We start from the raw sequence: 13,839 nt of genomic DNA on the forward strand, positions 1-13,839 counted from the left end.
TCCAGCCCTAGGACCTCCGCACCGGGGTTGCCCAGGTCCGGCCTCTGGGGCGTCCGGCCAGCCCCAGACGAGACAATGCGGCCCGGGCCCCGCCCCCGGAGGCTGATGCGGCCCCGGCCGCGGCCAATCACCGCCTGTGGTTAGGCTCTTTAAAAAAAGAAGAGCCGGCCGCGGTGTGGCTGTCAGCTGGCGAAGGATCCCTCCGCCCATGTAAACACACATCATAAAGGGCAAGGGAAGCGTCTGGTGCGAGGCGGTGGAGTTGTCGCCTTGCGGGAGAGCCCTCTGGGTCCCTAGGTTCCCCTCACTACCCTGGCAACCGTCCCCTCCCTCAACGTCACATCGGGTCCGTGGGGAGCCAAACAGCTGCTGCCAGATCTGGGAGCAACAAAATCTCATCACTTAGGGTCACTACCGGAAATGGAGAGAGCTTGGGAGTTGGGAGCGTGAGGGAGTCCTAGTACACAGCCGAGGGTTGGGAAAGCTTTTCCTAGACTCCTTCCAGTGCCCCTCAGTTAAGTATTAGTTATTACTGATGTGTCCCTAGAATTTTCCCCGAAGTTACACCTATCCGGGTTGAAGGATGCCAGTGTTAAGTGTGAAAATCGTCTTAACGCTCTCCCAGGAAAGAGCACATGACAGGAAATCAACTGCAGCGAGACCCTCAAAAGCATATATACTCGGCAAAGAGCAACAGTGATTCTTCTCCCCCAACATTTTATTATGAAAAATTTTCAAATATTCAGCAAAGTTAAAAGAATTTTGCAGCGAATTCCTCTAGACCCACCACCTAGGTTCTACCGTTAGCATTTTATTAGAACTTACTGTATCTCCTATCTATCTTGCACTGAAGATTTTTCCTCCATCAGAATGCCAGCTATCCCCTGGCTTAAGTGTCTGTCGCCGTGGGGAGCCAAACAGGCTCACCTAGGTCTGGAACCCTAGAGAGCTAAGACAAGCAGTACCTTCTGTAAAGGACCTTTCTGAACTCTTTTGGGGCCAAGTACTTCTGGGAAGAGTTTATTGAAGAGGAGTCTTCTCTCCTCCCCTCTTTTAAATTGAAGACTCCTTAAGGATAAGAGAGATTTCTTTCTTCGAATGAATCTGAAAGCAGAACTAGGACTATGTTGACCCAAACAGTACTTCCATGGGTTTAGCTGATTTCTAGATAAGAGAGATCTTTTCGTGTGTTGAGGTCCTACTTGTTGAATTTCCTCTTTCCTCTTTTCTGGGCAGGACACTAGGCACTCAACCTATCCCCCCTAGCCCGATGCCTCAAAAGTGTTCATATCTCTTAAGGTTACATAACCTCTCTGTGCCTCCATTGCTTCCTCTGCAAAATGGACATAACAGGGGATGCCTTGTTGGCTCAGTCAGTTAAGTGTCTGGCATCCGCTCAGGTCATGATCTCAGGGTTCTGGAATTGAGTCCCGCATCTGGCTCCTTGCTCAGTGGGCAGCCTGCTTCTCCCTCTCGCTCTGCCGCTCTCCCTGCTCCTGTGCTCTCTGTGTCTCTCACCCTCTTTGACAAATAAATAAAATAACATCTTTTTTTTTTTTAAATATTTTATTCATTTGACAGAGAGAAATCACAACTAGGCAGAGAGGCAGGCAGAGAGAGAAGAGGAAGCAGGCTCCCCGCGGAGCAGAGAGCCCGACGCGGGGCTTGATCCCAGGACCCTAGGATCATGACCTGAGCCGAAGGCAGAGGCATTAACCCACTGAGCCACCCAGGCGCCCCTAAAATAACATCTTTTTAAAAAATGGACATAATAGTACCAACCCAACAGGATGGTTCTGTAGATTCAATGAGTTAATGTACTAACACACTCAAAGCATTTACAACAATGCTTTACACACAGTAAGCATTAGATAATGGCTATCACTCATATGCCAAAGCCTCCAGACTTACACCTCCACTTCAGATTTATACTATTCAGCCTGTTAAATATTTCCAGCTGTACCAAAGACACCTCGAACTCAGCGATATCCAGAACGCATCCAGAAGTGCACACATTATCTCCCTCTTCATACTGATTTCTCCTGTATGTAATCTAGGGGAATGTCGCAGGGATGCCAATGGGCAGAGCAACCATTCAGGCACATACATTGGACGCCTGATCCTCCATACCTTACTGTCCCTCCCCAATTTATCACTGAGTCCTAATTTTATCTCCTACATTTGCATCCCTTCTTCCTAATGAATAGCACCGCTGCCTTAATTTAGGCACCATCGTTTCTCATCTAGATTATTTTTAAAGTCTTCCGCTTCTCTCACCACCGCCTCCTTGTTCTGTTGCTCAAGGATCACTCTTTTCCCTGCCTCTTTTCAAAGACAGAGTCTCTACTCCTTATTAGCTGTATGAATTTGGGTAAACTTTGAACCTGTGCCTCACTTTCCATATGTAAAATGGAAATAAGAGTACCTCCCTCATAGGGCTGCCGTGCAGATTAAATGATTACTCAGACAAAAGCACTCAGAACGGTTCCCAGGATAGCAAGTGCTCAAGAGTTGGCTTATTGTTAACATTAAAACGATTGTTTTCTCACCACCATTTTGTTCTTGCTTTCAAGCCGCTCCCCTACCTAGAAGATCCTTCTCCATATGCCTAATACTTTCTGCCCCTCCCCAGGTTTTACTAAGTGTATACACTTCTATCATGGCACCTACCAGAGTGTGCCGACATGACTGAATAACCCACTCAAGTGTCTGATCTTCTCCACCAGAGTATTAACTTCTTGAGGGAAGGGACTCTGGCGCGTAGTAAATGGTCAATAAATGCTGGCCTGACTGGATTGTAACGATCAACTCCATCCCCAGGCTGAAGGCCCCGGCCCCGCCCGGTTTGGGGGCGGGGCCCAGAGCTCGGCGCGGGGTGGGGGAGTGAGTGGGGGTGGCGGTGGGACTCTTTTTCCTCGCCGTGGCGGCGGAGGCGCACGGCGTGGGTTAGCGGCGAGTCGTCGGAGGCAGGCTGAAAAAGCCCAAGGTGCTGCCGTTGCTAGTACAAGTCGGTTTTGCTGTCGCCGGAGCCGCGTCTGTACACGTCTGGGACCGAGCGCAGCCCGCCGCCGCGGTCCCGGAGCCCAGCCCGTCCTCGCCCGTCTCTGACCCGCGGTGATGGAGCCGGCCACCGCGCTGCCCCCGGGCCTGCGCCCGGCGCTGCCCCTCGGGGGCCCGGGCCCGCTGGGCGAGTTCCTGCCTCCCCCCGAGTGCCCGGTCTTCGAGCCTAGCTGGGAAGAGTTCGCGGACCCCTTCGCTTTCATCCACAAGATCCGGCCCATAGCCGAGCAGACTGGGATCTGTAAGGTGCGGCCGCCGCCGGTGAGTCACGCCGGCACCCCGGATCCTGCTTGCGGCTGGGGGAGGGAGCGGGGACTCGCGGGCCGGGGAGGCCCGAAACGCGGGGGGGGGGGGGCGGCGGGAAGCGGGGTCGCCCCAGAGGCCGCGTCAAGTTTGGGGCTGCCCCAGGGTCGGAGTTCAGGCCGGGTGAGGAGGACGGGGCTTCTCCAGGGTTGGAGAAGAGGAGCGTGGGAGACCGGGCGCTTCGGTGGTGCCACCCCGAGGGCCCGGGCGACGCGCGACCCGGGTGGACGGGTGTGCGGCCCAGCCCGGGGTTCGGGTTCGGTTCCGGATGGAGTGGCGGCCGGGGTGGGCGCGGGGGTGCTTCCTGCCGGAGGCCGGCGGCGTCGCGGGCGAGGAGGGCGGGCGCCGGGCCCGGCGCGGCTCCGCGGGCTGGGGCTCGCCTCCTCCCCCGGGGTGCGGGGGTGTGTGCTGGGTGGGGGTGGGGGACTTGCGAGTTGTCGTGCGCGGAGGAAAGTTTTCAATATGGCGGCGGGAGCCCCTGGTCCTTTGTGTGGTGGCGGTGTCGGCCCGGAGCGGCCCTCACCTGGGCGCCCCACCCTGCAGGCGGGGGCACCTCCCTGCCCCCCGGGCCCCGGGCCTCCTGCTGTCCCCCGGGCCGAGCTCGAGGAGGGGGCGTCCAGCGCTGCCGGGGGGCGGGGAGGAGCCGCCGGGCCGGCCCCGGAGCCGAGGTGGTGTTGTGGGGGGCGTAAGTGTGTGTGGGGGCGCTTGGGGGCGGTGGGGGCGCAGGACCGGCGGCGGAGGGCCGGGTGCCCGCCCGCGCGCCCGGCTGCGCACACACCCGACTTTGGCCCGGGCTGCTCGGCTCCCCGGGGAGGTCTGGGCTGTGTCGGTGGGGTAGGGGCGAGGTCGTGCAGTAGGGGTACGTGTCAAGACCAGAAGACCTCCAGAGGCTTCACGCGCACTTCCCGCGCCCCGCAACCCGCGGAAGCTGAAATGCAGCCCCACTTCTGTCCTCTGAGCCCCGTTTAAAGCGCTTCGGGCCGGGGGGCTGTGTGTGTGAGGGGTGGGGTGTTGCTGAAGTCATCCCTAACGGCTCCAACGTTCGCCAAGCAGAGACAGGCCAGCCCTTCCCCTGTCCCCCACCCCCGCCTCCACCCCCACCCCCACCCGGAACTGGGTGCGCGCCTGCACCCCAGCTTTTTTGCCCACCTTGCGGATGGTCCGGGTCCGAGTCCGAGCTGGCCTGAACCGTTGGGACGGGCCTGGACGGGCTGGAACCGTTGGGAAGGATGTTTAACTGCTTTTCCTACAGTTGAATCTTCTCCCCACTATCCTCCCCACCCCCCCACCCCCACTCCCACCCCCGCTCCCACACCCGCTGGAGGAAGATTCCGCCCCCCCCCCCCATCCCTTTCTTTCTTAAGCTTGCTCTTTGTAATGACATTTGGAGTTGCAGGGGTTCTGTATGTAATCCTGGTTTGGAAAAGCAGTTTTGAGGGAGATCTCTGTATGTCTCCTTTCTCGGGTCTCCCATCTCCTTCCCCCCAAAATTAAAACACAGACACCACACTTTGGTTTTTCTTGGACAAGTTTGAAGATGGAGATGAGACCTATGCTTCAGAAAATAACTGCTCAGCTAGAATGGGGGAAATGTTTGAAAATAGAGCCATTTCTTTCAAGAAGTGGATATGGTTGGTTCTTGTTGCTTAAGAAGTGTATTTCTTCTAGAGTGCAAAGGGGCCTGCAGAAGTTATAGCCGGGGCGTATTAGAGCTGAGGTTTTAATTCTTGAAGAATAGGTCATGTTTCAAACATTTAGCAGTTCGGCTTTATGTCATATGCTAGGGAGGGTGAATGTGAGTATTGTTCATTTGCATTAATGAGATTTTATTCAGAAATCCGGCAAGTTGATTAAGTTTTTGGTAACCAAAATGTGTGGAGTCGCGTTCCTGGGAGTGAGAGTAGTCCTCCATGTTGGTATTGTGGTACATACTAGGGCTGGGGTAAACCCTTTATTTTACTTTATTATTCTGTGCCTTTTATAGGGCCCTTTCCCAGAAAGATAGTGTTGGCTCTGGTTAGGTTTGGCTACCCATTCCTTCATCTTGGCTAGGGTATCAATGGTAAGCTTTGCAAAATGTGTGATCATGTTGCCTTTTCCCATACTGAATGCCAGACAGACATGATGGCCACCATTTTGTAATGAGAGTAGTACATTCTACAGTCTGAGAAAGGGTGTTAAGTAGACACAGATAATCTACAAACATAACCAGTGCTCTGTTTTGGAGACCTCATTTGTGTGAGGGGGGCTTTCTTCGTCCTTTAACAAACTCCTGTGCCAAATGGGAAGAGTTTGTTGTTGATATAACCACAAAAAGGGAAATCTTTCCAGAAGTTGTAGCTCTTGAAGAAGGGTCTTGTTGGAACAAAGGTTTCTTAAGGGATGTAAACAGTCTTTGTTTTAGAAACTGTTCTGTTTTAGAAAGCTGTGAACAAGTGGTTTCATATAGTTGAAATAAAGCAACGAAAACCCCAAGAGGTATGAAATATTGTCCGTGGTATAGCTATATAATGCCTGTGTTTCTAGATGGTTTTTGTTCTCTAGTTTTTTGGAATACAAGTGGCTGTATTAAAATGGAGATTGGGTCTGTTGGTATTTGTTGTTGGGAGAGAAGGGGAAGAATTATAAAGCATTTCTATTTCCTTTTGTTCTTATCTTTGTATCTTTAATTAATGTTACTTACCTAGTTTCAGTTTATAGCTGCTTTCTGTGAGGGTCCTAAACTGTTTTGCTTCTGAAAACTTGGGGTTCACAGAAATTTGTGAAATTTTAATAAATGTGATAAAAGGTAATAAATTAAGAAGACTGTTAAATCCTGAGTTAAAAGTTTAAAGAAGGAAATAAATGTCTCTCAAATGAAGGTTTTAGGATAACAAGGCTTATTTCCTGGGCTTCAATTTTTTTAACTTTACAATTAATCTGACTTCTGGTTTTGCTACCTGCAAAATGCACATTTTCATTTCCTCCTTGATGTGCTTAGATGTCTTTTTAAGGGCAGATTTTCCATGTTGCTTTGTGGTATTTGGAAGTGATTAATTTTAGGAGTGTTAACTCTTAAGCAAAAAATAGGTTGGCTGCTCAATGATAACTTACTTGAGTCTCCCAAGTTTGATTGGAGTATATATTTGATGGCGTTTTAATAACTTTCTTTGTTGCCCTCAAATGTCTAACATTTGGCCATAGATAGTCAGATTCCACATATTTCTTTGGCAGTGTCCAAAAATCAGGGATTTAAATCAAACCCCAGATGGCACCATAGACACATTTTTTTCAACTTTAACTTCCTGTGGGTCATTAGTTTGATCCCTTCATCTTTATAGGCAAAGTGTAAAACTTTTGAGTATTTTAATGGAGTCAGCATCTTTGAGTGAGCCTGCTGGTTCTACCATTAGGAGCAGGGAGGAACTTAAATACACATTTCTTTGTATGGTTAGAGGTGTTAATGATATGGAGCTCATTTACTCTCATTCCAACCTATCCATCTCCCTAATTTTAGGTTTGATTGACTTTGTCCTAACCCTCTCTGTTGTTTTCCCGGTTCCTTTGGTGTCTCGGGAATTTTTCTCTGGTTGGGATTCTTTAGCCACCTTAGACTATCATTTGGGGAAAAGGCTTATTAATAAAAACATCCTTGAGTGAAAGAAGAACTTGTAATTACTTTTTAAAAAATAACAGCTTTATTGAGATATAATTCATATATACCATGTAATTCATCAATTTAAAATGTAACAAGTAGTAGTTTTAAGTAGTTTCAGGGCTGTAAGACCATCATCACAATCAATGTTAGAACATTTTCATCACTCCCAAAAGAAACCCTGTGCCCACTTGTAACTGCCTTTTAAGACAAATTTAGGACTGTGCTGCTCAGAAGAAAAACTTTTTTTCTCACTTAGTAGGAGACTGGATTAAGTCCTTCAGGTAATTTGAAAGTGTCTGCCTTGAACAACATAAAAACAAACTTCATTTGTTATTAGTCTTTGAATGGGTGTTCAGCTGAATTTGACTTTGTTAGTAGTAAATTGTAAATTGGTCACACGGGGAGCCACGAACCTATCCACCTAGCTGTGACTTTTAGTGAACTGATCAACAAAATTTATAGATTTTTAGAATAGAATGTGAGTGGTGTTATAAATACATGAGCTAGCTCAGCTTAAGATTCATACCCCACTGGAAAAATTTCCCTACCATTGATTATAGGATTTGTTTAAAATGCAACCCTAAACCTTTTTCAAGAGCCAAATGAATTAAGAATTGCCTTTGAAAAGTGTTAATGTTGGGTTAAAGCTTTCATTATTGTGATATACTGATAAGAAAAAATTTGGAAAAATTTATTTAGCCCTCAATTTCAATCTTTGTGTCTGAGGTACTTATAATTTATGATGTGTTAGCCTAAGTTTAAGAGTATTTCTGTTTGATCAACAGAACTTAATTATTTGTTTAATTTGAGGGACAGAAAGTTCAGGAAGTTTAGGATATTTTAATATGCAGATAGAAATCTTCCAGTGAGAGAATTTTCTTTCAGAAAGGAAAAAAAGGGGCACCTGGGTAGCTCAGTCATTAAGCATTTGCCTTTGGTTCAGGCCATGATCCTAGGGTCCTGGGATGGACCCCTGCATCAGGCTTCTTGCTCAGCACGGAGCCAGCTTCTCCCTCCCACTGTACTTGCTTGTTTTCCTTGCTCTCTCTCTTTCTGTCAAATGAATTCTTTAAAAAAAGGGGGGGGGGGGGCTCCTGGGTGGTTCAGTGGGTTAAGCCTTTGCCTTCGGCTCAGGTCGTGGTCCCAGGGTCCTGGGATCGAACGCGGCATCGGAACGTGGCATTGGGCTCTCTTTTCAGCAGGGAGCCTGCTTCCTCCTCTCTCTCTCTGCCTGCCTCTCTGTGTACTTTTGATCTCTCTCTGTCAAATACATAAATAAAATCTTAAAAAAAATCTCATTGCAAACTACTGGCTAAAAAAAAATTCAATCTGGTTTATGTGCTGTAAATGGGATATTTTTCTAGACTTTTGTAACTTCTTGTTTTAATTGGACCACAATAAAGGTTGGCTATAGAAAGGGATAAAGGAAGAACTCATGCACACCCCCCCCCCATGAAAGTGCTAATTAGGTTCCTAGATTTCAGTTCCAGGAAGCCTACTTGTGTTACCTCTTTCCAAAGGCTATATAAAAGCTGTATATAGGTTTAAAAAAACAGGACCCTAGAAAATCCTTGCTTTCCTTGTTCAGACCTTTCAGCTTGATTTGTATTGAGTTATTAGTAGTGTGATTTTTTTTTTCCTTTCTAAGAAAATTAGATATTCTGTAGAGATGCTAATATACCTATCATAAAGTGTAGAACAACCTCAAAAAAACCGTTTTTTTTAAACCAATCTTGAAAAAAAAAAAGGTTAAGTGGGATAAATGTTGGGTATTGAAAGGCTGTCTGTATCCTTTCTAAAATTTTAAGTTTGAGTAACTTGAAGAGGCATCGTCAGAGGCTAACTGATGAATTTAGGGTAAGTGGGTGGGTAGAGTGGTACTTCGGGAAAACCTAACACGGGTTTCTCCCATTTTGTTTTATATTAAAGTTGAGAGGGGTGCCTGGGTGGTTCAGTTGGTTAAGCAGCTATCTTGGGATTAGGGTCCTGGGTTGGTGGAGCCTGCTTCTCTCTCTCCCTTTGCTGTTCTCCCTACTTGTGCGCGTGCACGCTCTCTGTCTCTCTCTCAAATAAATAAAATCTTCTAAAAAAAAAAAAGTTAGAGAAACTTATGACTGGATTTTAAAATGTAATTTGTGAGAAACTTGTTGGAGACATGAGAATTGTATGCAGCATACCAGGGACTTTTTGTTAACTGCTGTGTCTCTTAGCATGGAAAAAAGTTAAATGAGATGCTACCTTCATACACCTCCAAAAATTCTTCCAAAAGTGCTGCGTTTTCTGTCATAAACTATTAGATGATTTCTGTGGTGAATGTGCTTTTTATATAATCCCTGCTTTTATGAACCAGAGTAATGAGGAAAAGCTGCCACCAGGGCACTGAGACATTTCTGTTCCATAATTGTGCCATGTTTGGAATTTGACTAAATGCATTCTTATAAGTCTTTTTTTTCCCCAAACATTTCATTGTAGACCATTCCTCTTAAAGTATCATTGCCTTATACCTTAGACGCGGTCTAGAGTCATCCCATCTGTTTTTGTTTTTGTTTTTCTTATTTACCTTTCTTTCTGGACAGAAAGATCACTTTGTTCTGCCAGAGGTATCACTTCTAGTGTATAAAGTCAAAGATTTTTATTATGAAAATACTCAAGCATACACAAAAGCACAGAGAATGTAGTCCCTTTTAGCTATTTTCCCGGATATAGAAGAGCAGAAAGCAGATTAGTAGCATTGGGATTGAGAGTAAGCTAGTGCCTTCAGTTAGTTGTAAAGAACAATTTTGCTTACTTTTTGTCTTATAAAGGGTGTGAGTGAGATTTGGGCAGTTAGGAATGGGGTTTCCAGCCTTTAGTGAGTGATGGTTTCTTCACCGAATTAGAATGGGGATTGTATTTCTTAATTTTTTTTTTTAAGATTTTATTTTTAAGTAATCTCTGTATCCAATGTGGGACTTGAACTTACAACCTAGAGATCAAGACTCACGCTCCACTGACTGAGGCAGCCAGGCACCCTGCATTTCTCAGTTTTAAGCAGTGGCTTTATTATACATTATTGGAACCAGTGCAGAAATTTGACCATCTTCGGTCACCTCTTGGCACCCAGAAGTATGGTGGTGGTGGTGGTTGGAGTAGGTTGGAGTGGGTAGGGCATGCTCTGCAAGCATCCTTCCATTCTCTCTCTGTCCATTTCTGTCTGCCAGGCTAGCTCAACTATTCTCTCCCTTGGGGGACAAACGGTGGCAGTATAGCTACTTCCTTATAACATGGCTTCGGATAGGCATGTTTAAAATACTATTTGCACCAATTACAATTGCTGTAGGAGAAAAGAATCTGAAAATTCTTCTGGAAAAGGAGTTTTAAGAACATGAGAATCAAAGGGGGCTAATGAGTTGTTGCTTAGGCTGTTAGGTTCACTTTTCTGTGAAGAGGGCCTTCAGCCTTGGTGCAGTTTCTGTTTCGGCAGAATTGCTGATAAACATTTCTGTGGTGTCAAAAGTTGAAAAGGGACAGTTTGAAAATCAGGTCATTGAAAAACATTTTCTGTCAGTAAGCCCTTAAAATGTAATTGCTTTCCCCACCAAAATAATAACTTAATTTCTCAGTAGGAAACTAGTTAAACAACACCAGGCAGAAGATCACATAGTGAATGTTTGTATTTACTTATTTATTTATATATAAAGATTTTATTTATTTGGCAGAGATCACAAGTAGGCAGAGAGAGAGAGGGAAGCAGGGGAGCAGAGAGCCTCATGCCGGGCTCGATCCCAGGCCCCAGAGACCATGACCTAGGCGGAAGGCAGAGGCTTAACCCACTGAGCCACCCAGGTGTCCCATGAATGGTTTTTTAGAACTTACTGATTTCATTTCACTTGGTAATGTGTTTTTTTACAATAGATGTAAAATTTAAGGAATATTTTGCATGGGTAAAAGTAAGCTTTATCAAGGGAAGTGTATGTGGATTTTTTTTTTTTTTTTAAGAAGATTTTATTTTTTTGACAGAGACACAGTGAGAGTAGGAACACAAGCAGGGGGAGTGGGAGAGGGAGAAGCAGGCTTTCTGCTGAGCAGGGGCTTGACCCTAGGACCCTGGTTTCATGACCTGAGCGGAAGGCAGATGCCCAATGACTGAGCCACCCAGGCGCCCCTGGATTATTATTTTTTAAGTCTGTTCCTTTATTTATTTTTTTTTATAGAGATTTTATTTATTTATTTGACAGAGATCACAAGCAGGCAGAGAGGCAGACAGAGAGAGAGGAGGAAGCAGGCTCCCCGCCAAGCAGAGAGCCCAACGTGGGGCTCGAACCCAGGATCCTGGGATCGTGACCTGAGCTGAAGGCCGAGGCTCCAACCCACTGAGCCACCCAGGCGCCTCCTGTTCCTTTATTCTTTAAAAAGATTTTATTTATTTGAGAGAGAGAGAGAGTGTGAGAATGAACAGGGGAGGGGCAGAGGGAGAAGGAAAAGCGGACTCCCCACTGAGCAGGGAGCCCAACTGGGGCTTGTTACCAGGACTCCAGACCATGGCACTTGAGAGCTTGTTTGGAGGTTCTAGCAGGGGAGCGCAGCTACTCGTATACCCTTGACCGAAGAACGGTCCTCTCCTCTATCGGGGAAGGTCGTCCTCTTCGACCAAGTGCGCAGCTTCGGGAGGGACGCACATGGAGCGGTGAGGGAGGAAGGGGACACCCGCCTAGCCAGCCAGATCAGCCGAATCAACCCTGGCGATCAATGGGGTGACAGATGTCGCAGCCAGATAGCCCTCACATCCCAGACCATGGCACTTAACCAAATGAGCCACCCAGGAGCCCCTAAAGTCTGTTCCTTTATTATGTAAAAGAAGGATTCGTGTGTTTCTAGATTTTAGAGCATAGGTGGGTAGAGTTCTGAGTCTAATTCTGTCATGACCTTGGACAATGTCATTTTCCTCCAATGTATGCCTTCTCATCTGCTTTAAGGGGATCTGACACTGACCTAGGGCTGCTGTCCAGATTAATTAATTGATGGATTGCAAGGAGCTTAAATCCTCAAGCTTTACTGGTTCACTGCTAGGAAGAGTCTGGGGACAGATTTAGTGAGGCAAGAGTTATTACAAATATGTATTCCTCCTTTTCCCCTACAGTGAAAGGATTTTTAAAAAGTGAAGCTTGAGGGGCGCCTGGGTGGCTCAGTGGTTTAAGCCGCTGCCTTCGGCTCGGGTCATGATCTCAGGATACTGGGATCGAGTCCCACATCCCGCTCTCTGCTCTGCGGGGAGCCTGCTTCCTCCTCTCTCTCTGCCTGCCTCTCTGCCTACTTGTGATCTCTCTGTATGTCAAATAAATAAATAAAATCTTTAAAAAAAAAAAAAAGTGAGACTTGAAAAGTAAAAAGCTCAGCATCAAAACTATGATCTACAGAATGTAATTCTTCTATTGGTCTAGATGAAGCTTGTCTATTCCTAGATATTTTTAAAAATTAGGATAAAATTAGGTTAAAATCTTTATTTAGGGGCGCCTGGGTGGCTCAGTGGGTTAAAGCCTCTGCCTTTGGCTCAGGTCATGATCCCACAGTCCTGGGATCGAGCCCCACGTAGGGCTCTCTGCTCAGCAGGGAGCCTGTTTCCTCCTCTCTCTCTGCCTGCCTTTCTGCCTACTTGTGATCTCTGTCTGTCAAATAAATGAATGAATAAAATCTTTAAAAAAGATAAATAAAATCTTTTTTTAAGTAGAGCTGTTATAAACTATTTCAGAAAATTTGCAGGAGCATATGTTATGTGTGTCTTGTGTAGTGTGCATATTCAGGCAAGAGTTTGTATTAGGTGAGCTTTGTGTTAAGAAATGTTTAAAATCATTTAAATCTCTCCAAGTATGAGATGGCTATGATGTTGTCGAAGCCCTGTAAATGGAGGGCATTTTATCTTACCTAACAATTTAAATAATCCCAGTTCTTCCTAAATGGGAAATTGAGTTATTAGATTGAGTCTTTAATGTAATATTCCACAGTAGTTCTTCTTATAACGTGGGGAGAAAAGTAAAAGGTGGCAAGGAAAATGTTTATTTTGATCCTCAGGACAGAGCCAGATTGTATTTTTTTTCTTAGTAACAGGCAAACTTAAAAAAAGAAGTAAGCTGCTGAGAATTCCCATACAAACCTGGATTCCCCAGTTTTTTGTCCAGATATATCTTGTTATTGGACCTCATAACATTTTCTCTTACATAGACCCATATATACTGTTTGTACTGGTGGGTTTTTTGTTTTGTTTTGTTTTGGTTTGGTTTGGTTTGTTTTTGTTTCAAGAGAGAAAGTGCTCAAGTGTGGGAGGGGCAGCGGGTGAGGGAGAGAAAATTTCAAGTGGACTCTGCACTGAGTGTGGAGACTGCTGCAGGCCTCGATCCCACGACCCTGAGATCACCACCTGAGCCGAAACCAGGAGTCAGAGGCTTGACAGACTGTGCCACCTAGGTGCCCGTTTCTTTTTTGTTTGTTTGTTTTTATCTTGAATCAAGCAGTTTATTCAGTATTGCTTCCTAGATGTATTAAAAACACTCTCCAGGGGCACCTGGGTGGCTCAGTGGGTTAAGCCGCTGCTTTCGGCTCAGGTCATGATCTCAGGGTCCTGGGATCGAGTCCCGCATCGGGCTCTCTGCTCAGCAGGGAGCCTGCTTCCCTCTCTCTCTGCCTGCCTGCCTCTCTGTCTACTTGTGATCTCTCTCTGTCAAATAAATAAATAAAATCTTAAAAAAAAAAAAAAAAACCACTCTCCAGTATGTTTAAACAACCTTTAAGTCTTTAAATGTTGAGTATTTTAGTTAGGGAGCATGCGTCTAGCCTAAGAGTTCTCTTCCGAGCTATGCCCCTTC

The 13,839-nt window shown here is 46.2% G+C and overlaps 1 protein-coding gene across 1 annotated transcript in view; it reads left to right on the forward strand.

Annotated features, from left to right (window-relative positions):
- Window positions 1–2,961: 2,961 nt before the first annotated feature.
- The window catches only part of KDM5B (lysine demethylase 5B), an 89,592-nt gene continuing 78,714 nt past the window's right edge, over window positions 2,962–13,839 (forward strand). The window contains exon 1 of the mRNA XM_045982822.1: window positions 2,962–3,321. Coding sequence (XP_045838778.1) covers window positions 3,118–3,321 — 204 coding nt within the window. The 5' untranslated portion in view covers window positions 2,962–3,117. The remainder of the gene's footprint in view (window positions 3,322–13,839) is intronic.

This window comes from Meles meles, chromosome 17 (assembly GCF_922984935.1).
Source record: "Meles meles chromosome 17, mMelMel3.1 paternal haplotype, whole genome shotgun sequence".
Lineage (NCBI taxonomy): Eukaryota > Metazoa > Chordata > Mammalia > Carnivora > Mustelidae > Meles > Meles meles.